Here is a 25,594-nt window from a genome sequence, read left to right on the forward strand (position 1 = left end):
CTTGTATGGCCTCCTCCAGTCTGTAGTGCTGGGATGTCTGGAGGAAGCTCAGGAGCTGCTGGGGTCCAAAGCGGCACAGTAAGTCCAGCAGAAGCTCATGAAGGTCACGATCCAGGGGCAGGACGGTTCCTGGATGATGGGCTTCCCTGAACAGCGGAGCAAACAGGAAGTTGAGAAGGAAGAAATAAAGGAGGTAAGGAGGGAGGAGTGGAGGCACATTTAGAAGAACTGAAGAGGAGTTTTTTACGAGAACAGGATGCACGCCGTACCGTGGCTCCAGGAGGCAGCTGAGGAACTGGAAAAGTAGCCGGTCATCCTGGAGAGAGAGAGAGAGAGAGATCTTTACTTATCTGTATATATCTTTGTATATCTCTTCATCACTTTTCTGTGTGTAAGCTAAACCGTACTTTATTTACACACATGTTGTCCTTCTGTGGTAATGTAAACGTATGTTAAAGCCCCTTTGAATTGAATTGAAATGATTCGAGGGGGAGAATCAATTCAGTGGGTAACATTGACCCGTCTCACGATGACAGCCTACGAGGATGGGTGTGACATTGTGATGCTGTTTTTACGACGGGGAACTGAATCGAAAGGGAAACTCATCGGTGTCTTCGCTTTCAGTTCAGTTCCCTGTCAGAAAGGGCTGTCGGACGGCAAGATAAAGAGAGAGAAATACTCTCAAATCTAGCGTGCACTTAAATCCACATGGATTCTGTTAGGCGTCTGCAATGCGTTTGGCTGCCGCCGCCCTCGTATCACACTGGTACATTGGTCTGTCTGTTTCTCACAACTCCATCTAGTCATACGCGGACTATGGAGAAGTCAATCTCTAACATTTAAAGCTTCGAAGACAGCATCCAACCAATTACAATTCAGACTTTTTGCCCCTAATGCTGCGTTCACACCAACAGCGTTGCACATTTTTCACGCGGGTAGATCCCAAGCAAAGTCAATGCATAGACGCGAATGGGAGCGAATGATGCACATTTTCGCTGGCCGGCTTGAATGACGCGAACAGAGCGAAGTGGAAAATTTGAAGTATTTCACCAAAAAAAGACAAATTCGCCCGACGTTGGGAATCTAACTCTAACTGGAAGCAGCAGTCATCCAGACGTAGTCGGTGAAAGTCCCCGAGCTGTGTGAGCCCACGGGGGATGTTATGACCCCAGACACGAGGGCGTTTGATGTTTCCGACGTTTGTGGGATGTCCACAACAAGTATAAAGCAGAACTAGTGCTTAGTTCTTCCGTGGTGGATGGCGGAAATGATAACTGAAATGATAAACGCGGCATTAGAGCTTCCTTTCCTCGTTTGTCAAGGTTTATAAACCTTTGTGACAATCATGAAATGAATTGCAGTTCAAGTAAAGAAATATCTTCAGCAATTTTGGTCGTCGTAGTTGTAGTCAGATCCAATATATACAGTATAATAACATTACCATTCATTTGGACCTTACCTGAAGCTCAGAGATGATTTGTTGCACCTCGTTAGGAAAGTGAAACACCACGAGGTCAGCCGACTTGCTGGGGTCAAGGGTCACCAGCTCCTGTGAACATATTTTGGAGGGTGGTATGCTGAAACACAATCACTCCCAGACACATCGTGAGCCAGAGAATGTCCTACTTCATCTGTGTCCTTGCGTTTGTAGCTTGTCTTGACGCAAAAAAAATGGACTATTACTGCCTCACGGTTGTATATCTGTAAATCCATTTCCCATTTTATCTTAAAGAGTTGATTCCCACAAATGATGAAAAAAAAGTCACGTGCCCAGAAATGAAGGGATTCTGGTATTCATACATCTGTGTGAGTTTGCTCTGACCTGTATGTGTTGAAGGACTTTGTCTCTGACTGTTTGCTTCTCCTCGGGGCTGTAGCCGGGCATGGACAGCAGGTTGTGTATGAAGCTGAAGATATCCCCCTGACACACACACACACACACACACACCTTCAATGCTGTATTTGATTCCCACAATGACATAACAATAGTCAACAGGACTCAAATATTTCCAGAGGTCTTCTCCATTCCTCGACACCCAAAGGTAAAGAAAAGCACACAGCTGTGATGGATCTACTTTTCACCAGCTGTCCGCCTCTTTATTGGTACGCCAGCCAATCAGAAGTCACTCACACAACCATCACCTTTGAGCACGCTTTGGTTGAATACAGGCAAACGTCCCATGTGGAGGACAAAAGAGACAGTGGGCTGAAATGCCCTCTGGGAACCGAGCGTCTACCACCTGGCAATGAGTTTGATTCGCATTGGTTTTAAATGAGCTTGTAAACGGCTCCTTGTGAAACAACCTTGTCATACACGTCGCCCCTCAACTCCAGTCTCACATCTCAAGTTGTAATCCAAACAACCAGCAACAACACAACAACCAGCATCGCACAGAAAAGGCCGATAGCCGATGGGTCCGTCGATTGCTTACACGCAAATGCACACATTCAAATTGACCAAAGATCAACCAAATACATGTCTAGTTTGAGAAAGCTAAAAAAGTATCACTATATTACCTTTCTCAGGGGGTCTCTCAGGTAGCAATCAATGATCTTGTCGTAGAAATGTTTCTTCTCATAAAGAAATTCACAGATTTGGTAGCTAGATGGCAAGACAGGGAGACACAAAGACATGAAGGCCACAAAGGAGACACATTTGAATCCCCCCCCACATTTCATTAAATGTGTTATATCTCTGTTCATCTGGACACATGACATATATTACTTCTGTCCATCCGGGGAGGGGGACCTTCCTCTGTTGCTCTCCTGAATGTGTCTTCCCTTTTTTTCCCCGTAAAAGGGTTTTATCTGTTTTTTGGGGAGTTTTTCCTGATCCGATGTGAGGTCAAAGGTCAGGGATGTCGTATGGTTACAGATTGTAAAGTCCTGAGGCAAATTTGTAATTTATGATTTTGGGCTATACAAAATAAAATGAATTGAATTGAAAGTGTAATAATAATAACAATACTATTGATAATGATCGTGACTTATAACGTGTACATTTTTTATATATATATATACATATATACATATATATACAGTATTTATATATATATATATATATATATATATATAGAACTTTCAACATGATCTGATGCAGCAGGATTCAGTTCTTACGTCCATCGGTAGAAACCAGACATGTGATTTCAGGATATATACTTTATATATATATATATAGTGATGTAAAAACTGCACTAATCATCAATATTTTATATTAACTATGGCTCAAAGAACATTGTGTAGTGTAAACAGTGTTTTTTATAATGACAAACAGAGGACATTATGACCAACTCTGCACTTCCCTTCATCTCCATGGAACTTTTCATCCTCTTTTTAAAATTGTTTTGGTATTATGGCAAACACATTTAAATGTACGGTTTGGTTCAGACTCTCATTAACTCCGTCTCCAACGTCAATAGACAGCGGTGTTCAGAGCTCTGAAAGATCTCCTGTGCACTAAATGCATCAGACTAGACCACCAATGGTGAAAGTGGAATATAGACACTGAACACCATCCAGGGAATATGGGAGCTACAGTTTGCATAAGTTGGATCAAGTATGTAACACAACAGTCAAAAGTTACAACATATTGGGAGTGTTTAAAACAAAAAGTATCACTAGAAAGATGGTCAGATACTAACAACTTGGCCTTCTCTGCCAGAGCCAACAGCCTTTCTTCATCAAACTGGACCACACCCCCAATCTGCAGGAGCTCCAGCAAAACCTACAAACAGGGCAGAAAAAAAGACCAGGGGCATGACATGATGACATTGTCTAAAATCACAAATAGACTGCAGACATGGACGTACAGAGAGAGAGAGAGAGAGAGAGCTAACCTGTTGCCTCTCAGTGTGTCTGGAGTCATCGTCAGGGCAACACAGGAACTCCAGAACCTGGAAAGACAGGAAGAGCAAAGATGGAGATGAATGGTACCCGAGGTTGGCTGTTCTCATGAATACTTCCTGTTTAGCGTCGGTAACTCTGCAATAACCTCAAGGGTTTGTTTGAGATACCCAAATAGAAGATTCAATAGTCATGGTATGAATACAATGAATTGTTATATAGAATAATATAAATGGAAATCTATTTAATATGATACACAACGTAATAAAGGTGGTGCTAAAAAAATGATTATTTAATTTAAACATTTGTCAAAGAGGGAAACGATCAATTGGAAGACTTAGAGAGTTGTTGGAATCACCTCGGTATCTCTCTGAACTCTGTCCTCGATTCTCTTTCTGTTTATTGTTACACAAGCTTCAAATATAATCGGTTTATTTTCGATGCATTCAAATGCAACACTGTAAAAAGGCAACACGTCCGGTGCCCTGGCTCTGTTTTGAACCAGCATTATGGACCAGTGTGCCCCAACGAGCCTAGACACGCCAATCAGCATCATTCAGGAAACGCAGAGAACCTCTCACCGTGACAAATGCACCCTGTTTGTATGTTTGATTTGCTTTATTAGTGAAAACACATTATTTAAAAAGGTATGTAAACCACTGGGACTGGAAAAAAGAGCATCGAATTCCAAATGGCCAACACAGAATTATAATAAGTCTGTTATTGTCTGTTTTCTTTTTAATCTCGAAAGGCAAGATGAGTGAGCAGGTGGTATTTAGCACAGAATGACGACTGACTGTGTTCTTTCTGCCACAAGAGATGCTCAGATTGGAACAGTAAGACCCTTTACCTCAACTATCTGAACATATCTCTGCAATCCATTGTCATTTCTTTATTTTACCGTCCCCTTTGCCTGCACTGTCTATGCAAGCATCCAGATGTGAGTGAAAGTAATCACAGCAATATGATCTATAATGAAACACTGGAGGTATTTGGGGTGGATCTGATTGGTTACCTGATCAAAGAGCTTCCTGTTCACAAAAAGCGTGTTGTCTGGCTTGGCTAACTGGCGAGCCAAAAACGTGAAGAGCCCGCCCACCAGGGATGGAGTAAAGTCTGGGTTGTCCACCATCACCTAGGTAACCACAAAGACATAGTTTTATGTTTAAAAAAAGAGAAAAATAAAAACTGTTATAGTCGTTAATGATATTAATAGCACATATCTTGGACAACAGAGGCATGATCAGCTACTGTTTCGACATGGAGCCTTTCAAATAAGCTACATGCAGTCAGAGTGTGTCGTTGGGCAAAAGGAACAGGAATTGTGTTTCATAAAAAAAATATTATAATTTTAATACGAGCGCACCAACTGAAGTTTCACTATCAACAAAAACACAACATGCAGCGATTTTACCTGAAGTAAGATGTCCACGATCCTCTGCTGGTACTCAAGGGCCTGCTTATCATTCTTAAAGTCTTCAAATGTCTAGAAGGAAGTGACAACAAAATCTCAAATGACAAAACAACTAGGGCTGTGAAACGATTAAAAATTGTAATCAGGTTAATCACAGGTTTCTGTGGATTAATCATGATTAATCACATATATACATTTACAGGGCTCTCAAGACAGGCAAGAGGGTTAGGGTTAGGGGGGGGGGGTGCAAGTGACTTTTTTTCGTCCCGATGTGCACGCACACGCCGGCATCCGAGCTCTGCGGCGCGCGAGACGGAGATCGGAGTCGTGTTAACGCGACACGTAGAGACAGAATGACATGCTGCTGGAGAGACGACCAACAACAGACGGATTGGAAGCTCATTCTGCGCATGCGTTAAATGCGTTAAAAAAATATACCTAGTTAAACCTGTAATTTAATTAACTGAGTTAACACGTTATTTTTCACAGCACTAAAAACAACACAACAAAATATGATTCAATTCAATTCAGTTTGATGTCACCTTTTAAGATGGTGACAGTTCTGTTTTCTACGAAAGGAAAATTAAAAGTGTTCTGGTGGAATGGACCAAAATAAGACTAATGTCCAATTTTAAATCTAATAATTCTAAGATATGTGAAAATTATAGATGGATCCCAGAAATAAATGCTGTGAGTCATACACATAGCCATGGTACTCCCGCCCCTTCTGGAGCTCTGTCCCACCAATCACAGAGCTTCCAACATCGAAAACCGGTTGATTGAAAACCTGAAAATAATTATTCAAGATTCTTTATTGACCATGGAACACAAAAAATAAGTTAACATTTACACCGTGAACATAACAAACGCATGCATTGTGTTTCCCATCTTCGATTCGAATTGTACTTTTATTTAGACTATTTGTATTTATTGCACACAAGTCTTATGGAGAATGCATTCCACTGCACTACGGTTTCAACACATGACAAAATACAACTTTTGAATCTTTGACATGAACTGTCCTCACACAGATGGAACAGTAAGAACATGCCAACCTTTCGTTTTGTGATTATATTACGCAACCCAATCAAAGCATATATATATATAATTACATTTATTTTCTCCTGAATCATATGGTTATGGATTAGGATTTCTGCTTCAGATGAATGGCATCCTATACGGGTTTTAAGATGCTTAACACACATGTATCAGCATAAGAGTTCAAATGATGTGAAGAAATCTCACCATGGCGAGGACATTGAGGAACTCCCGGGTATCAAAGTGGAGGAGTGTGCGAATAAACGGGAAGACCTCCTCCTCCTCCAACGAGTCGGCTGAATGGAGACGGATGAGGAACTCAAACACCTGAGACAAACACACACACACACACAGCATTAGCCACGAGCATATAAGTCGAGTGTCATTCTTCAGATGACACAATAGTCGTGTGTCATCTTGCCAGCACCAGTTAACATGTGTGATACATTGAGCCAATAAATGAATGAAGTGCAGCAAATAACCGACAACGGTCACACTCTTTCAGGATATTCAATGACTTCCATAGTTGAACTCTGTAGAACCACGATCCTTTACAGTTGTGACTAGTAGCTTATCCTGCAAGTACAGGGGGGAGCACATGCACACACACACACACACACACACACGCGCAGATGTTTGTCAAACAATTAGTATGTACAGTACATACCTGGTTCTTGACTTGAACCACAAGATCTTCAGGGATATCTCCAAGTGGATACGCCCTTCCTGCAAGACAGCAGCTACACACACAAATACACACAGATACAGACACACACACACACACACACACAATTTTGATTCCATAGACACATACATGATGTATAAAGTATGAAAATGAAAAAGCTCAACTCAAAGTTTAAATTTAATTTGATTTTTTCCCCCGACAATCACCATTTTTGGCCAATTTGGTGTGTTTGCATCAAAACCCACATATGTCTCTGTATTTTGGAGATTTCTTTCTCATCTTAACAAGTGCCACGTATGTTGTAGGATACAATTTATGTATTTACAAGGTATATCTAAAAATGATGTCAGCTATATGAAGCCTGATCCATTTTCAATCTGGATTCACATGTTGACTACCCGTCACACCTGTACTCTGCTAAATAAACCGTGGAAAACTATTAAACAGCAGACACGACTTTCAACCACCATCATTTACAGTATCAGGAAAGCTATAAGAGGGAAGCCATTTGTCCCGAGTGTTTGTGACAGTGTGCATCTACTCTGCGGTTGGAAGTTGAGTAATTTGGGTTCTCTGTGACGGGGATCAGCTCGAGGCAGAAATCAAACTCGGCCATAACGTATACCACGGACGAATACACTGAGGGATGAACTAATATCTGTGTGAACTTACCTTATGTACACCAGAAGTTTGTTTCCCATCACCACTTCCTCATCTGTCCCAGAAGAAAAGGAGCAGAGTTAAAGATTTGAATGTGCTTCTTTTAAACATAAACTCTCATAAAGGCTGTGTGCTTTTCCTGTATTACCGTTTAGGCTCCTCCCCGCTCTAAGTGGTGGGCCAATCACGGCAAAGAGTTTCTGAAATAAAAGCATTGACGTTAAAAATGATTATAAATATTGTTCCAGACCTGATGTACCAGTTGCTGTTGACTAAAAACAGTGTGAATACTTTATATGAGCAGTCAACACGCCGATGGGAGCTGCTGACTGGGCTCTTAATAAGACATGCAGTGTGTTTAGGGCGGCATGTTGTGGTACATGCCGCCCTAAACACACTGCATGTGTATTCTGTATCAACACCACTAACGGGTCGGTGACCTCACACCGAAGCTGCCTTTGCTTCTCAAATCTTTTTTTTAAGGAACCCAAAACCCTGAAACTGAAATTTAGCAAAAGATTTGCATCAACTCTGACTTGATGAAACTCCTTACCTCCATAGGTGTGATGTAGTCATTTATGCCGCTGTTGAACACGTAGATCATTGCATCGTAGAGTTGGTTTTCCCAACACACCTGAACCACCTTCAAACCAATGATAGCAGTGGAAATCTGTTATTGATCCGTGATCGGCACGATTTACACTGCATGCGCTCCTTGCTGCGCATCGACACACACACACACACACACACCTGCTGTATGTCCAGGCTGGTCACATCCAGATGGACAATGCATCTCTCCAGGCTGTCCATCATCCCGTTGCCATGGTAATGGGCCAGGAGGTCCCTCATGATGGGCGTGGTGAGGTGACCGAGACGGTCGGCAACGATGTACGACTCCAGCGACTCCAGAAACACGCCCTTAGCAACCGTGTTCTCCACCAGCTGAGCATACAGCTGGTTGAACATCAGGTCACTGCATACGCACACACACACAGTAGTTTATTTATATTTTTATTTTGAGTTTAATGTTAAAATCATATGACTACTACTTTAGTTTTCTTATTCACAGTACCAACGACTTGTTTAGGTTGAAGTGAAACGGCCACAGCGAGATCTGGTGAGGCTCACTTGAGGTTGAGCCTCACCTTCTGTCTTAATTCATAATATTATATATTAGATCCGTAATATTATACAGGTTCAATAAAGTGCTGCATGACTAATCTGATGGAACCCTGGAGGTCACACCTGTCCAATGAAGGAGTTGCCCTTCAGCCCCGTTTACCCCTGGTCTGCTCATAATAAGTCAGTGCTAACGTGTAATTAACCTCGTACTTAAAATCCATCCAAATTCATGCTGTGAAAGACACAGACATTGTCTGATCATGAATTATGAATGAGTATTATGAACACATCATACAAATTAAGACTCAAGGTTAATAGGGTAACCATAAACCAAAGCCAGCCCATGACTCTTACTTCTGGGCTGCCTTCACTGGATGTGATCGTTTGCATGTGTGTGTCTATGACTGCATGTCTACTCACGCCCTCTTCAGCAGCAGGCAGTAATCCACCAGGACTGGAACCACATCCTGAACAAACACACACACACACGGAGAGAATATGTGAAACATGCAATGAATTAAGGGACAGTTACTATGTTCCAAAAAGTTCAACATCAACCTGAGAGACAATGAACCAGTATGCGGATAGCAGGGAGGACTGAAGGGGGCGGGGCCAGCGTTAGATCCAGCAACCTTTGGAACTCGCTTGATACTTTCATTGAAAAACAGTTTGCGTCACTGGGATGAACCTTTTTTATTTAGTTGTATTTTTAAATCTAGCCTCTTCCTGGTGTCTCCAGTGTTACCTTCCAAAGCTTTAATATTCAGATTACTGTTGTCGTTATACCAGGACTGAAGGCTATACATAAGATTTTAAATTTGAGACAGAGACTTTAAATGTTTTTCAATCACATCAACAAAGAGACGACCAACCCCTTTGTCTGATGGTCCTCCACGGCCCTGTCAGATAAACTCAAGTACCCCTTCATCAGTCACTCCACTGATGGCCGGAATGTGTTCTCGAAGGCATGTTAGCTTACGTGGAAGTGCTGCTCCATCACTTGGATCTTGCCGTGCTCTGGACACTTCTTCAGTGCATGCTCTGCCAACTGGATAAGGATCTCGACCATCTGCACACACACACACACACACACACACACACACACACACACACAGAGAGAGTGTTACGGGCTCATGTCGGAGTTCAACGTCCACCACAGCTTCAACGCGGCGGATTTGTGTTCTCACCTTGTCACTTACAACCCCCTTCCTTTTCATTGGATCCCCCAACAGGCCTGAAAAATAAACACACGGCACACATTATTCTCCTATCAGAACAACTGATTCCTACTTTCACCATGAGTGCACTTATGGGCTTTAATGAAAAACATGTACTGACATTGTGTATTCAGTCTCCGTCCCTTCTACATAAGAGACTCAAAATGCAGCCAATCAAACCGCTGATATCGGACCGTATAAAAAAACAATTAAACAAATATCTGTGACGTCACCCTGAGGTTTCTGAGGCGCTGTTGTGCAGCTGCAGGGGGCGGGGCTAAAGGCAGTGATGAGCTGAGGAGACATTTAGTAGAGCTCCCACCTGTCACTCAGAGCAGCCACGCTCCTAATTATGCATAACTGTAAGCCTTAATATTATCTAAACGCAGTTGTCATGAACGATGAAATTAACTTCAGAGAATAAACACCTTTAGGTTTTTTGAGATTTAGATTTAGGATCTTTCTGATGTTTTATGGGGCATGTTCTGGTTTTGTTTGTTCCTTGTAGTGTGTTTCTTTTGTCTGTTGTGCTCTGAGGAGTCTATTGTTGTCTGGATGACTTTTTGGTGGCAAATGAGTTTCCCCACTGGGGATTAATAAGTATGTTATAATCTAATCTAATCTAAAACCAAACCAGGCTCTTAATGTGTGTATTTCTGCTGTAAAGTTGGAACATTGTTGGTCTTTAGTCTCAAGTGGCCATTTCATGATTTGGAGTTTTTGGTCATTTTCTTCGGAATTGTGTTTGGAAGGAAGTTGGTTTTCCCTCAGACAATTTTCCATTATTATGTAATATTGTGTTTGAATTCTTAATTATGACAACCGTAAAAAAAAATGTTGTTGAACGACTGTTTATAAGAAATAAACGTTTATGCTCAATTGCAAAATATGTGGAGCAAATGAACACCACAAAAGCAAAAATAATGACATGGATCCAAATCTTATTTGGGATGTTGTGTTTTCCACGTTCGGTTTCCGTGGTGCATAATCCACAACAAATTGCCCACGTTCCTTCATCAAAGGACCACACACTCGTCAGTAAAGAGGAAGAGGAAGCAGCTGCCTGGTGTGTTATAACATGTGTTGTAACATGCATTCTACCCACCGACCACAGCTTTAGCAGTGCCCTCATGGATGGACCAGGCCAGAGACAGAGCCTCAACGAAATGCTCCTGCTTGAGCAGGAAGTCGATACGCTGGACACACAGACAGAGACGGACATGATGTCAACCGATGTTATCCAGGGAATGATTGTGTGCCAATGAGTTATTTGCAAAATGAAAATCGCTGGAGGTGACGGGGTGTCACACACTAAACCGGAATAGGAAATATTCATATGTCACCCCCCAATTGTAATTAGTAAAATGCAATAAAAAGTTACTTTGTGCTCTTCAATATTCAGAGCTAGACACATTGGATGTTGTCCATGGCAACCAGGAACAGGAAACACAAACGCTGTTGCCCCCAGACGAGCAGGTTTTGGGTCTGCTCTGCGTTCTCCGTGATATATGCTCAGATGCTTTCGGATTTATATAAAAATGATTCTATTATATATATTATATTTATGTTTTTTATTTTTTATTTGCACCATTACCAATTCACAAAATGAATATAAACCAGTGCCTTACTGTACTGGACAGAGAGGGTGTTTTAATTCAACCAGCTGGAGGACGATAGGATGAAACGTAAACGGTGTAAACCAGCTTATCATCGTGGAGTTGGTCAAAATTAAACTTGTGTGGATAAATACTTTTTGTTTGATCGGTTTTACAAAACAAGATAGATTTTTTAGCAACAAAACAAAACATGAAAATAAAAGATATATGTATATATATATATGTATATATGATGTAACAGACATTATTTACCAACAGTTATAGACTCATACACACCTCTCTCCAGTTCCGTAGAGCCATAATGTGAGCTGACTGAAAAACAAGAGAGTATTGCACTAAACATTACACACTTTGTATTTTCACACACAATCTTATCATGTAGGACAGAAAACACATGACATAGACATATTTCTAAGCAGACTTTAGCAAATGCTATATGAATGCAATAAGATGCATGCTTTTTGCATTTAGTGAAATAAGTGAGAGCATTATTAATATATATATATATACATTATGTATATATTTATACAGTATATATATATATATATGTTTTACATTATTAAAGAGGTGGAAATGTTTTAACTTCAATTCTAAAACTTGTTGTACGTTGTAACTCAAATGACTACCACTAGGAGTGCCTTTGTAAAATTCTCCAATGATGTATTCTCGTTCTTCATCGTTTAATGTGTGATACACTTACACTCTCTTTTCACTGGTTGTACTTTTTTTTAAAGCATTAACCTAGCGTATCATTCACACTTAAAATAGCTTCTAGTTCTATTTACATCGCCACATGAGACATACTCGACACCCCTTTGTCCATTGTGCCGAGAATCCTCAAAGAAGTTCAACGCCCCATCGGACTGGAATAGTCTCCACAACTCGATCGATTACTCGCTTGTGTTTTTTGATTACATTTAACCTCATTTTTAGTTCTTGGGTAAACTCTGCCCTTTGACATCATGCTAATGTGTCTGGCAGTGGAAATGTACTTTATTCATCATTCATTTTGCTCAGAGGACATATCTTAACTTATTTGTGATTTATGAACAACTTTCATCAAAGAAAAGATTCATATTTTGATGGATGACTCGGCACACACATGCCGATCTATGTCTCACCTCCCTTTCTCTGTTATTTGTATCATTGTTGTCAATAATACTTTTTATTTCATACTCTTTATCATACCACCAGAGTTGTTTTTTGTTGTTAATGTTTGGTAGTTTATTGGTTTGTTTCGAGTGTTCGAGCTAAGCGAGGATCTCGTCAGACTCTGGCTAAGACATCTGAAAGGTGTCTTTTTAACCACAGCAGTTACGACACATTACCTTGGTACCCAGATAGACAATCTGTCCTGCGTAGCTCGAGACTGACTGGTAGCAGGCCTTCTCTCCAACTAAAGCCTAGAAAACAGACGCACTGTTACACACACACACACACACATAGAAATGCAGTCCAAAAATCATCAAAAAGTCAGTATCTTGTGGAGAGAGAAATGGATTAATCCTGACTTTGTTGCTAGTCTGACAGTGGATTTAGAGAGTGTGTCTTCAGGTTTTAGAGAGTACTACGGCATTTGTAATGAAAAAAGAAGGTTCTACAGAGCCTTGTGCCTTCAGGGTTAGGGTTACTCTCATTGTACTTTCTCTGAGACCATGGAACAAATGTGATTGGATTTCACCTTGAGGCTGGAGTTCTGCCCACAATCATTTACATCCGAGGGACCCTCTTGTGAAGAAAGGCCTTTACAAAGCTTCTTTGTAATAAACTGGATTTCATTACAAAGCCTTTTTATTAATTTTTAAGGAAAAAGGTTGTGGCTGTCTGAAGGTCCTCTCATACAGGGTTTTGGTTGGAACCATTACAACACAGAAGGCTGTCTGAAGGTTCTCTCATATGGGGTTTTGAGTGGAACCTTCCATAGATAGTTCTAGGTATATTTTTTTATTTCGGGTTCCTTATAGAACCCTCCAATTCGTTCGCACTATCATTTATTGTAAATTGACCTCTGACCCTGACCCAATAAATGTGAAGTTTGACTTCTGATCCTGTTCCCCACCAGCTAACCTTCTTACCAGAGCCTGGGAGACATTCCCTCCAGTTGCCAGCGATTTGAAATGTTGGCTGCTATAGACCAGTTGCACCTGCTCCAAGTCCAGAGTCTCCAAAACCTCCTGACTGGGCCGGTCCACGACCTGCAGCTTTTCATGGCTGTCTACGAGAACCAGCGTACGACTGTTGATCCACTGCAGACACATGGAGACAGGGGGACAACGAGTCATTGCTGACAGTAAATAAGCACATTGGCCTTTTATTCACATCATACGTCGTCTATACCTACAGAAGCACTGTCTATACAGCTCCCCTTACAAGTTGTGGCGGGACCACGAAGGGGGCGGGTCTATGACTGTTACATGAAGCGAGGCCTGTCTCTGTTCCAGGGGACAGGTCTATCACCATTACATAGTCCACTGATGTATAGTCACACGGCTAAACATTGCAGGTGATTCCCTTAACCCTTGTGTGGTGTTCAGGTCTCTGGGACCCACCTTCATTTTTTTGATATGATTCATTATTTTTAAAACTTGGACTCATTGGCCTTGGCTCATTTACTGTGAGGTCCTGTGTACTTTTACTCTGTCCTCTTGTCTGGGCCTGCTTATAGAGTGTGTGTGTGTGTGTGTGTGTGTGTGTGTGTGTGTGTCTCTGTCTGTGTGTGAGTGTTGTTTTGATGCTCCTGTCGTTCCCTCACAAGGTTGCAACGTTGTTGATAATTAAATTCAAGCCCTGACACCTGTCCGCTCTCACCTTCCCGCATATTTTAGCCTCTGTTTTGCAGGAACCATCTTTCTTTACTCTTACTCCATCCCAGCTGCACATTGGGGGCGGGACACAATAAATACAGCTTTGCCCGTGTGGTTTCTTATCACAACTGATCCAGATGGCTCTGCTCAGAGGGCCTTGCAATTGATTTTTGAAGAGAGAGAAGCTTTTGATGATGAGGTAGAGGAAGAAGTTTCAGAATGTGAGAATTATTTATGAAAATCTGACTGACTTTGAAGAAGACGATGCGATTAAGCATATGCTTACCTCCTACACTACACAGGGATGGTAGAACATGTGGCCGGGAGCATCAATCATTTCTCGATTATCATAGATTTTCTTTTTTTTATTACATTTTATTAAAAAAGTGAGTAGCACATTAATTCATAAATGTGATCTAACAAAGTTAAAGGGCAAATATTAACCATAAATGCGATTTAAATTGCTTGAAATTGGAATGAAGTCAACATCTGTTGAGTATTTTAACATAAAATTGTTTCATTGTGTTGAATTAAAAACACAAAAATGCAGCAGGTCCACCAGACCCACGAACACTTGCTGAATAACACAAATATGAGCACCACACAAGAGTTGCAGGACAAAGGGCTCCAAAAGTCCGCCAGACAAACACTGATTATACGGTGGGACAGTCATGAGCTCTCCTGGCCCTCTGCCTCGTTCACACTACATGTCTTTAGCCCAGATTTTTTTAATAAACAGCATTTTTGGGAGTTTCCGAATAAAAAAATCCCATATAAGCATAAAATCTGCGTCGTCTGTGTGAACTGTTCAGAGAAGCGAGCCGGGAGGCTAACTGACGCATCGCAGCACCGTTCATGGCAAAGGTCTGGCTCTGTAAGGGAGTCTGTTGGGGAGCTTCGGCCAATGAGACCAAAGCCATCGCTGCACCGAGAGGAAACGGGATGTACGCGGTAAAAGACATAAAACAGGCCGGTGAAAGTTCGGCGGATTGCTTGAACAAAAGAAATCCTGTCTCAGCGCTTTGTATTGTTTCATTTCATGTAATTAAATTGTTCCTGTGAATTTGTTTTCGTTTTGAGACCTCATCGAGGAATTCCCTCCGTTATCTCGTTGTGCGCCGCCGCTTAGGCGTGGAGTGTATCGAGTGGACACTACAGTGAGCGGAAGACTTGTAGGGGGCGGGTCTAGTTAGGTACTTACACTCAGGCTAATGATGTCACAGTTGAGGTGGAGTTGTTTCTGTTTGATGACATGGATGGTCCCCGTCTCCTCCTTCTTCACCTGAACAAACAACCGGAGCACAGAGGAGAACATTAAAAGCACACACTGACTAGCACTCTTAGAAGACACACAAGCAGTTTAGCTTGTAGACATCTGGGAAATATTACATAACAGCTTCTACACAAATCTTACAACCAGGCCCATGAGTCTCTTATTTGGGCCTTCAAGTCAGTTAGTTTTAGTTAAACTTGCCAATCTCAAGTCATCTCTCTCCTTGACGTGTTTTTGTTCATGAAGCATGCAGATGCTGCATAATTTGATTGTACCATTACTATAATGCAACTGTCATCTCATTCTGAGAGACAAACTGTCTACAGTTGTAGCATCTGAATATAAAAAGCAGGTGTGTTGATCGTGGTTCCAAGTAGTAGAAGCAGAAGATAGCCCCTGGAAAAAAACTACCGGTACATTAAAATACGTGTTCGCAAAGTCCAGGTCAATAAAGTATTCGGAAAGGACTTCTTTTGTGTCGATTGTGTATTTTGCTATTTTGAAGTTCTGAGGGAGTTGAGCAGATACCAGGAGGAAGTGGACTGTATCTCCTTTACAGAAAGCCAGGATGGGGTTGACCGTCTTCTGAACCGGAACAAACTGCCAGGCCAGCTGAGGAACACTGGACGGGTCGGGCTGGTGAGAAACAATCACACATCACACCTGTAAATATTTGTTCATCCGTTTCATCAATGAATGTCATTTATTCACAAACGTACAAATTGAAGGACTTCAATAACTCCGGGGAAATAACGCCGAAATTAACCTTTTAATCCACGGCCCTGACTTACTGTGCAATCAATAACTCACGCTAACTGACGGCACAGAAGCAGGTGTTAGGATAGATGTGAGGCCTTCACATTGGCAGTTGAATTCATGACTTCTGTAATCTTTTACATGGATTATTTCACAAAGAACGTATAAACAATAAAGCACTTTTTTCCAGAGGTGGATTTTTCAATAGTATCCCTGTAGTTGGTCAGCTGCCTGCGCAAAACCATTCCAACCTTTTATTGAAAAACTGCCACAGCCAATTAACATCGCTGCTGGGATCTCAAGAGACTTTTAATGCTAAATATTCACAGGCAGGTATTTTGCATTTCTGTGGCGTTTACTTGTCACACACCGCCGGCGTGTAAAGGTATTTAAATATGACATTGAATCAATTAATCTGGACCAACATGCACACATGAAAGAGGTCAACAAGCAGACAAATGTACAGACCTTGCTGTAGGGAAAAGTCATCCAGACTTTCAGCGAGGGCTTCAGACCAATCACCAGAATCTGGTGAAAGAAAACCAAAAGGCAGAAATGCCGTTGTCATTCATTGAATTTTGATATTCAGTAATATATGCCATTTATAATCTAATTTATTACATTTGATTATAAATAAAAGTTAAACTTATCACCAAAATTGTTGTCAGTCAGTTTCTCCAGAGCAGAAACTAAAGATCAACGTATTAATGTTTAGGTTTTTTAATGTGATACATCTAATAACTTCTCCAAACTGAGGTGGTGTCCCAAATATAACGAGTGCAAGATGTAATGAGTAAAAGTATGGATTCCTGTGTTTGCATACCTTAGTGAGAGAGGCCATAGCCAGCAGAGAGTACTGTGTGATGGGATGCTCTCTGAAGTCTGGAGGAGCGCGCAGCGGTTCAATACAGCAGACCTCCCCTTTAGAACCACTGAAGAGACATCGAGAGTCACAGGACCGAATCCCCATCACCCTCCTGGGAATAAAGGGAGTCGCACAGGGACTGGAATCAAGAGACTGTGTTCATGGTCCTCCCACAGGGGTCTTTTTACGCTCGGAAAAATATGTGACATTTTTGGATATGATATACGTGTGTGTGCTTGACAGGGAACATTGTGTTCTGCTGATGATGCGGTTTTAGCATTCACATCATTCTGTTGATTGTTTGGATCATAAACATGTAATGCAAGACACATTTTCTCTGTGAACAGAGAAAAAAACACATTATTTTACCATTAAAGATACAAGATATGAGAAAGAAAACCCTGTCAATCAAAGCTCAGCTTTGGGAAGGGAAGAGATATAGGGGAGAGATGAGGAGATGATGAGTGAATTATTACTAATACGCAATACAGAGACAATAGAGGGTTCCCAGACAAAGGGACAGGCAGTGAATACAGAGGGTGAATTGAACTTCAACACTTGGGTCAAACATAACCCCTCTTATATTTTCAGATATTAAACCGTTCAACATTCTCACGTATTACTGCTTGACGGATCATTTCTTTGCTACTTCCCATAGACATGTTTTCAAAAATATTGTTCTCCAATTGTTGCTCTGCAAACATCTTAAAAAGCACATCTTTAGATCAGTGACAACACCCCTTTGCACTTTGAATCTACAGTCTACACCCGGTGAGTCAGACTAGAGGATATGATTGTCACAGAAATCAGTCCAGAGGCTGGAATAGGCATCCCAGTAAGTCATGGAAGTTCGCAGCTATCAAGTGATGGTTACATTCCCAATATCACAAAGGGATTAATACACATAAATTGTTATACATTGTGCCATGAAAGTCATTTACCTGAAAGACAGCTCGAAAACTGATCCTCCACTGTCGTTGCACACTGCAAGAGTCGGGTCCTCTGTGAACTAATGACACAACAACGTTTTTATTGGATCAGGGATCCAACTTATGGAAGACGAATTTCTGAGTGTGTGTGACGAGCAAATTTGCTTCATTATTTTGATTGTGTATGGGGAAAGAGTGTTGACAGCACGCACCACACAGTGTGTGTGTGTGTGTGTGTGTGTGTGTATACCTTCACATGCAGTATAGCTGTTCCTGGAGGGTGGGCATCAGTGATTGTTCTCAGGAGCTTCCCACTGGCCAGATCCCACATTGTGATCTAATCATTCAGAGACGGACAGACACATGACGAGGAGCAAGAAAGATTGTGAAGAAGAAGAAGAAGAAGAAGAAGAAGAAGAAGAAGAAGAAGAAGAAGAAGAAGAAGAAGAAGAAGAAGAAGAAGAAGAAGAACAACAACAACAACAACAATAATAAATAGAACAAGAGCAGGAACAAGAAGAACAAGAACAAGAGCAATTACAATGAATAATAATAATAAATACTACTGTTAAGTGTGTAACTTTGATCCATACGCTGTGCTGAAATTAGTCATTTAATTGACAGCAAATGTATTTAATTGGCATTGATCATTTATTTATTACACTATACCTGTCATGTTCATATCATGATATTTGGCAAACACAATTATGTCAATGCTCCAAATACAGTGAGAAAAGCACGAGGCTCAACATTCATAAAAGGCTTCTTGGGATTCTGAGAAGTGTGTGCCTCTACAAACTAGAAGAGCAAAGACTGATCAGGAGTAGGACCAATATTGTTCCGCTAAAATGCATTAACTTGACTTAAGCTGCAACACTCCCTCCACCACCTCAGAGTAAGAAGATGCGTTCAGGGCCCAAACCGGACAAAACCTGGCACAAAAATAGTGAGACGCAATCAAGCCAAGTGACGGAGCCAGCTGTAAAAACATATTTGCGATTAAAGCTCGATTATTTTTCAGAAATCGAACAATCTAGCCCATGATTTTCTTACACACTGCTCTTCTTTTTGTCTTTTCTGACTGCAGCCAATGTCGACAAGATTGTTTGCGACTGTGCACACGTGTGTCCGAGGACACGTACCTGTCCTTTGGCGAACCCGCAGAGCATTCGCGAGCAATCGTGGTTGATGCTGAGGGCAGAGACCGCCCCGAACTCTGCCCCCGTGGCCTTGGTGCCCAGACAGAGCCGTAGAGCCTGATTGGTGTCTGGAGAGGAGGATGAAGGGGGGCAGGTTGAACGGCTGACGCATGGGATGGACTTAGAAAAAGGTGAAGATGGTAAACTGTTTTAAAGTTTTCGCATGTCAATCCAAAAACACAACACACTGGCACCAAATGCAAGAACTTCCATCTGCAAATAATCAAATCGAAACAACAAAGCATGCACCAACGTAGCTCGGCCAAGCCAAAATGGAACATGAGCGGTGACGCCTCAAGAGCCGGTCGGGTTGAATACAGAATGAACGACAGTAAGCATGACGGGGGCCCTGATCTGACAGGGTGTCCATACCTTTTCCTGCCCAGGCATCAAGTCAGCAATACAGAGAGACATGGGTCAGCCCTGCTGGGACCGCAGCTCCGATCAAACCCCAGCAAAACCCAAACATGAAATTAAGATCTGCATATTTTGACAATATATAAGACCTTAAGAACTGCCATGAATACTCTTGCTTTGACGGAAACCAGAACCAGAACCCTTCATATGTTTTTTGGTGGGGGGGATGGAGGGGTTCTTAAAAAAAGTGACGAAGAGCCTGGGATCGAACCGCCAGCCAAGGAAATACCCGCCCAAATCCTGAGCCACCGCCGCCTCAATACATATATAATGTAGATATAATGGTCCCTGTACTCCCACTGCTGTCCACCATTAATACACCCAATAACTGCAGTCATCCAGTGAGTCAGAGTTAAGAAGAAAAAGAAAAAAACACTGACTGAAACTGAGCCAGGAGAAACACCTCGAGCTGTGACTTGGGCCATGTATAGAACGTGTGTGTGTGTGTGTGTGTGTGTGTGTGTGTGTACGAATCATGGAGAGAGTCTGTCAAAGGGTGTCTTTATTATGGAAAAGGTTCCCTTGTAACGCAGCAAGTTGCTGAAAGGACCGGCCGGGGGGGGGGGGGGGGGGTAAAAATCAAAGACCAGAACCCAGCACTACTGCCATGGATCAGGGACAGATACTTCACCGTGACGGGTCAGCTGACATCGCAGCAGAATTGTGTCTTTGTTATGCCGACTGGCACCATCGTTGTAAAAATGTCAAGTTGAGAATGGCTCGGCTGACTGATTGCTTTGACATATACACTACCGTTCAAAAATTTGGGGTCACTTAAAAATGTCCTTATTTTTCAAAGAAAAGCACTGTTTTTATCAATGAAGATAATATTAAATTAATCAGAAATACACTCCATACATTGTTAATGTGGTAAATGACTATTCTACACAGTCTACACACCTATGAAATCTCTACAGAGGTGTATAGAGGCCCATCTCCAGTGATCTAATGGTACATTGTGTTATCGCCTTAGAAGACTAACGGAGGGTTAGAAAACCCTTTTTATATTAGCGCAGCTGAAAACAGTTATGCTGGTGAGAGAAACTATAAAACTGGCCTTCCTTTGAACTGGAAGTTTGAAGTACAAAATTAATATTTCAAATAAAAATCATTATTTCTAACCTTCATATTTTCTATTAATTTTGCAATTAATTTGACAAATAAAAGTGTGAGTTTTCATGGAAAACACAAAATTGTCTGGGTGACCGACCCCAAACTTTTGAACGGTAGGCACGGTATGGCTTTGAATTATCCCCACACCTGCAGCGTGCTTTTTTGGATTACAGATATTGGGCATCGGTACTTGTGCCCTGAAAAAAATGAGCAGGAACATGCATCCGGAAGCTGCTGCATGAACACATCTCTGACGCATTCTCCATTCCAATGCACTGATTACTGCTACTGCAAATACTACTCGTGCAACACACTGCTGATAGAAACTCTTTGTTATCTTACAGCAACTAATGTTCAGCGAGCAGTCGTCTCATTTCATGGTCAGTCACTTCATGACTCCTCATACTTGGCGTTCACCCAGTCCTGACCCTCCTGGGGACGCCCTGTACAAACAGTGGATACCCTCTTTGGGGGAAAAAAGGTTCCAACAAAAGAAGGTCCAAATAAAAGCTGACGTTGATGTAACAATGCCGATCCAATCATTTCGCGGTGATAAGGCTGTTGCCGAGGTCCGGGAACAGAAGGGGGCAGTTGATACTGGACCGGAGATAAGGAGGGAGTCGACTGGTGCCTGAAGGTCCCGACTACCTGAGTCAATAAAACCTGGTGTGTGTGAGCAGCTCAAGTATAAAGTGACTTGACCACCACATCCTGCCTGACACCAGGACCGACGACCGCTTTTAGCTTCTTCTTAACTCTGCGGATCGTAAAAAAGGTAAGAACTCCTGTGACTTTGAGAGGAGACATGAGGGATTCTAGCTCAGTGTGTTGATTTGTGTTGGTGTGTCTATTTTGTTCTGTTATTATTATTTTTTTGTACATCCCTTGTCACCAGTATGGTGTGTCGTATGGATTTCAGAGCCCTCTGAGGTAAATTTGTGGGATGTAAAAAAAAAGAAAAAAAGAAATCAGAACATGTAACCAGTCTATTGGTTAATTGTGCCATTAATTGAATTTGGCTATTTTAGTGGATCCCCATTAGCTTCTGCTATAGCAGTAGCTGATCTTACCGAGGTCCCCAACATTAAAAGTGTCAAATGAAAAAAATTATCAACACAAAACAATAAGTGATATGAAAAAAAAATTTGATTAGCACATCTGATAAACAGACAGTAAAGCAGAGCGTGTGCCAAACAAGTACACTACATGCTACAACACCAAGATGAAGCTCAGAAAGTCATGGGTTAATGTGGTGATATCTCAGTAATGTCTTGAATGCGTCTCCTCTTAATTCTGAACACACGGTAGACAATCTGGTGCTCGATAACTCAGCAGCAAAAAAACAATACTCCTGAGAAAGACAATACATTTTTGATTTCTATAATTTGTGTGTTTTTTTATACTCACAAGCTAAGTGTAAGTAAAGTAAATCCAGGATTAAATGAATGTTTTTACGTAAAATTATTTACTTGTGGCTGTCTGCTGAAACAGCAACATATAGATTTTCCTTTTTTGCTCCTATTTCAAACAGGTCATATCCTATTTCATCAGGGAGCTGCATTCACACATTTGAATATTTGCAGTGCAGCACCACAAATCCAGTATGATGTAATAATTAAGTTAAGAAAGCATGGGTGTGCCTCACACCAACCTTCTCTACTCAAGAGCATATAGTCTCTGATTCATTGGACTGTGGCATAAACCTGCTACTAGTCGCCGATTTCCTCAGCCATTGTCCCGTTTATCTGCTGTCTGCAATTCATGTTGGGGCCCCGTCGAGGCATCCTGTGCTCACTGAGTTTCACAAATTCTTAAAAGGCCAGCGCGTTTTTTCTTCCTTTCTTTGGCACCGACACGTCGCGAGGTGACTGGGTGCACGTAAGCTTAATTCAATTCAATTCAGTTTATTTCGTATAGCCCAATATCACAAATTACAAATTTGCCTCAGAGGGCTTTACAATCTGTACACGTACAACACCCCTGACCTTTGACCTCGCATCGGATCAGGAAAAACTCCCAAGAAATAGAAAAAACAATTTCACAGGGAAAAAAGGGAAGCACTCTTCAGGAGAGCAACAGAGGAGGATCCCTCTCCAGGATGGACAGATGTAATAGATGTCATGTGTACGTCAATGAGTATGACAGAGTGTATAAATAGTTGGTATGACCCGGTGGCCCTGAGTCAACACCGGCTAAGAAAACACCTTCATAATATATCGCTGCAAATACAGCAGAAATGACCACACACAGAAGAAGATGTTTTTTTGTTTTTTTAATTGCCCATGTGTGTCTATTTAGCATGTTGTCTTCATTTGCAGTGGGTTGAGTTCTTGGGGTCACCATGGTAAGCCGTGTCAAAATGTCCAACTTCATTATTTGGAAGTAGGAGTTTTAACAGTTGGGTCAAACGTGTCACATGGTGGTAAATGACTGATGGCTCTCACTGTGCAACGTGCGATATGGATTTTGGGATCAATGGAAGCCAATGAGAGGAAGAACACAAACCTGAGTTAGGTCTTACAGGTGGGCTAAATCCGTGGTTCTCAACCTTTTTTCAGTGATGTACCATCTGAGATATGTTTACAGCCAAGTACCCCCTAACCAGCGCAAACAAATATGTCATACAAAGCGCTGGGCCATCAGTGTCTGATTTAGAATAGAATATATACAATGAACTTACATTTATATTTATTAAATAAATATTTTTAAAGGTTTTTTTAATAGATACTAATTTTAAATATATTTCGAAAAATATCACGTACCCCCTGGAATGCCAGAACGTACCCCCAGGGGTACACGTAGCCCCATTAGAGAACCACTGGGCTAATAAACAGAGGCCACATTCAACCAGTGAGAACAGAGGAGAAAGTGGCAGCTCGGTGCTGTGGAAATGGATTTCCCCGTGTGAGGTCGAAGTCTGCGGCCTTCTTCGTCATCTTCGTGGCACACTGTTTGTAACGTAAATGCCCTTTTTGACTTTAGACTTTTAGCCGATCACACCCAAGCTGTCAACAAAGACAAACTGCTGCTCTGAAATGATGTGGTCTCGTCTCTAGGTCACACGGCCAGCCTCTTCACCGCGCCCGCCGCTCCGCACTCCGTCACAATGCCTCATCGCATCTGCTCCGTTGAGATCAACAACAACTCTGGCTCCTACACTCTCTCCAACCCGAGGTGAGGCATTACTTTTGTACAGATCTGTTCCATTGAAGGTATTGAGAGTACATATACAGCTGATATTAGCAGTTACTCTGGTTGCATTTTGGAGGAGCAGTACCATTGTTTTCATTAGTCAAAGTGGCTTTTCATACGTGACTTAACTGGTACTTATATCGCAAGCAAGCTGTGCCGATTCTAGAAGGTGGAGTTACACCACTGACGACCAGACCACTTGATTGGTTGGAGTGAATATTCACATGGAATCAATAATGCCACTTTTAAGTAGCCAAACTATCAGATAAAAAAAGATACTGTATATCGTGGCCTGCAAAACGACGTCATGCAGTACAATATGCCGTAAACAACATGCACTACACCGTAAACTCCGTGTACTGCGGCATACACTACCCTGCATACTCCGCCGTCTATGTGGACATTTCAGAGCTCTGACCCCAATCGCATCCAACACCGTTGGGATGGAACGCAGATTGCAATTGACTGACCTCACTGACCTCACTCAAGGGTTCCTGTAGCTGGATGTAAACGACATGTTTATCGCACCACGTGTGTGTCAAGCTGATGTGAAACCCCACTGAACCTATGGAAGATGCTCTCTGTGTAGAACCCGCCCCATGTGTTGTGTGTCCCTCCGTGTCCAGGGTGTTCACCGAGAGCGGCTGCTGTGAGGTGCCCCTGCCCCCCGTGGTGGGCCCCTGCTCAAATGGCACCGCGTTGTTCAACAAGCACACTGGCAGTGCGACCGGTACCGTCGGCGTCTTCACCTATGACATTTTCAACCCCGAGATGAACGACTACAGCCACTCCATGGCGGTCATGTTCTCCGTGCCCTACGACCGAAACCTCTACTCCAACTGGTTCGCCGTGGGCATCTTCGACAGAGGAAGCAACTGCGACTTTGATCTTTACGATGCCATGTACAATGGAAGTGAGAATAATTTTGTCAGAGCAAAGGCCGATGGCTCCTCCATTTCTTATGAGGGCGACTATGTTATTGTCAGTGCCTCCATGTCAGACTCAGGAGAAGCAGTCCTGAGGGTGGATGTCAGTGGTACTAGCATGTATTAGGACAGAAGCAACATCCTACTGTTGCTATATCAGGTGATCACAGTCATTGTAATAGAATATTTTCATATAATTAAGGTTAAATCAACTAACACAAATGGTAACTGGCTGCAGAGGTGCTCATCAACCAATATCCTTAAAATATGAGTTACACATTAGAGTAATCAAACACTATGTTATTTCTGGTGTGATCGAAGTAAAATAAAAGGGTTGAAACTGGTCTTCATTTGAGCTTGAAGTTTAAAGAACAAAATGAATATTTCAAATAAAAATCATTCTTTCAAACCTTGTCAATGTCTTGACTATATTTTGTATTCATTTTGCAATTCATTCGATAAATAAAAGTGTGAGTTTTCATGGCAAACACGAAATTGTCTGGGTGACCCCGAAACTTTTATACA

At 41.8% G+C, this 25,594-nt stretch overlaps 2 protein-coding genes across 5 annotated transcripts in view; one reads left to right on the plus strand and one right to left on the minus strand.

Annotated features, from left to right (window-relative positions):
• Positions 1 to 25,594, minus strand: part of vps8 (VPS8 subunit of CORVET complex) — a 39,629-nt gene that overhangs the window by 10,771 nt on the left and 3,264 nt on the right. For all 4 annotated transcript variants that reach the window (XM_056435240.1, XM_056435241.1, XM_056435243.1 and 1 more), the window contains 29 exons: positions 19,365 to 19,489; positions 18,473 to 18,559; positions 18,235 to 18,302; positions 17,252 to 17,405; positions 16,897 to 16,956; positions 16,201 to 16,308; positions 15,601 to 15,681; positions 13,671 to 13,841; positions 12,924 to 12,998; positions 11,872 to 11,907; positions 11,085 to 11,175; positions 9,950 to 9,996; positions 9,742 to 9,831; positions 9,183 to 9,229; positions 8,391 to 8,613; positions 8,194 to 8,283; positions 7,789 to 7,840; positions 7,653 to 7,695; positions 6,963 to 7,035; positions 6,503 to 6,622; positions 5,258 to 5,329; positions 4,859 to 4,978; positions 3,837 to 3,893; positions 3,642 to 3,724; positions 2,518 to 2,602; positions 1,823 to 1,921; positions 1,460 to 1,549; positions 270 to 316; positions 2 to 146 (listed from right to left, as the gene is read on the minus strand). In XM_056435240.1, the coding sequence (XP_056291215.1) occupies positions 2 to 146; positions 270 to 316; positions 1,460 to 1,549; positions 1,823 to 1,921; positions 2,518 to 2,602; positions 3,642 to 3,724; positions 3,837 to 3,893; positions 4,859 to 4,978; positions 5,258 to 5,329; positions 6,503 to 6,622; positions 6,963 to 7,035; positions 7,653 to 7,695; positions 7,789 to 7,840; positions 8,194 to 8,283; positions 8,391 to 8,613; positions 9,183 to 9,229; positions 9,742 to 9,831; positions 9,950 to 9,996; positions 11,085 to 11,175; positions 11,872 to 11,907; positions 12,924 to 12,998; positions 13,671 to 13,841; positions 15,601 to 15,681; positions 16,201 to 16,308; positions 16,897 to 16,956; positions 17,252 to 17,405; positions 18,235 to 18,302; positions 18,473 to 18,559; positions 19,365 to 19,489 (2,639 nt within the window). The remainder of the gene's footprint in view (position 1; positions 147 to 269; positions 317 to 1,459; positions 1,550 to 1,822; positions 1,922 to 2,517; positions 2,603 to 3,641; positions 3,725 to 3,836; positions 3,894 to 4,858; positions 4,979 to 5,257; positions 5,330 to 6,502; positions 6,623 to 6,962; positions 7,036 to 7,652; positions 7,696 to 7,788; positions 7,841 to 8,193; positions 8,284 to 8,390; positions 8,614 to 9,182; positions 9,230 to 9,741; positions 9,832 to 9,949; positions 9,997 to 11,084; positions 11,176 to 11,871; positions 11,908 to 12,923; positions 12,999 to 13,670; positions 13,842 to 15,600; positions 15,682 to 16,200; positions 16,309 to 16,896; positions 16,957 to 17,251; positions 17,406 to 18,234; positions 18,303 to 18,472; positions 18,560 to 19,364; positions 19,490 to 25,594) is intronic.
• LOC130206950 (DELTA-sagatoxin-Srs1a-like) lies at positions 21,612 to 25,482 on the plus strand. Its single transcript, XM_056435245.1, has 3 exons — positions 21,612 to 21,726; positions 24,008 to 24,125; positions 24,770 to 25,482. The coding sequence occupies exons 2-3, from the start codon at positions 24,058 to 24,060 to the stop codon at positions 25,194 to 25,196; spliced, it is 495 nt and encodes a 164-aa protein (XP_056291220.1). The 5' UTR covers positions 21,612 to 21,726; positions 24,008 to 24,057; the 3' UTR covers positions 25,197 to 25,482.

This window comes from Pseudoliparis swirei, chromosome 17 (assembly GCF_029220125.1).
Source record: "Pseudoliparis swirei isolate HS2019 ecotype Mariana Trench chromosome 17, NWPU_hadal_v1, whole genome shotgun sequence".
NCBI classification, from domain to species: Eukaryota; Metazoa; Chordata; class Actinopteri; order Perciformes; family Liparidae; genus Pseudoliparis; species Pseudoliparis swirei.

Excerpts from the sequence above, each read along its gene's own strand:
- LOC130206950 (XM_056435245.1), top strand. The coding sequence starts at position 24,058 with ATGCCTCATCGCATCTGCTCCGTTGAGATCAACAACAACTCTGGCTCC. Across the intron at positions 24,126-24,769 it reads TACACTCTCTCCAACCCGAG|GGTGTTCACCGAGAGCGGCT; the intron begins GTGAGGCATTAC and ends CTCCGTGTCCAG.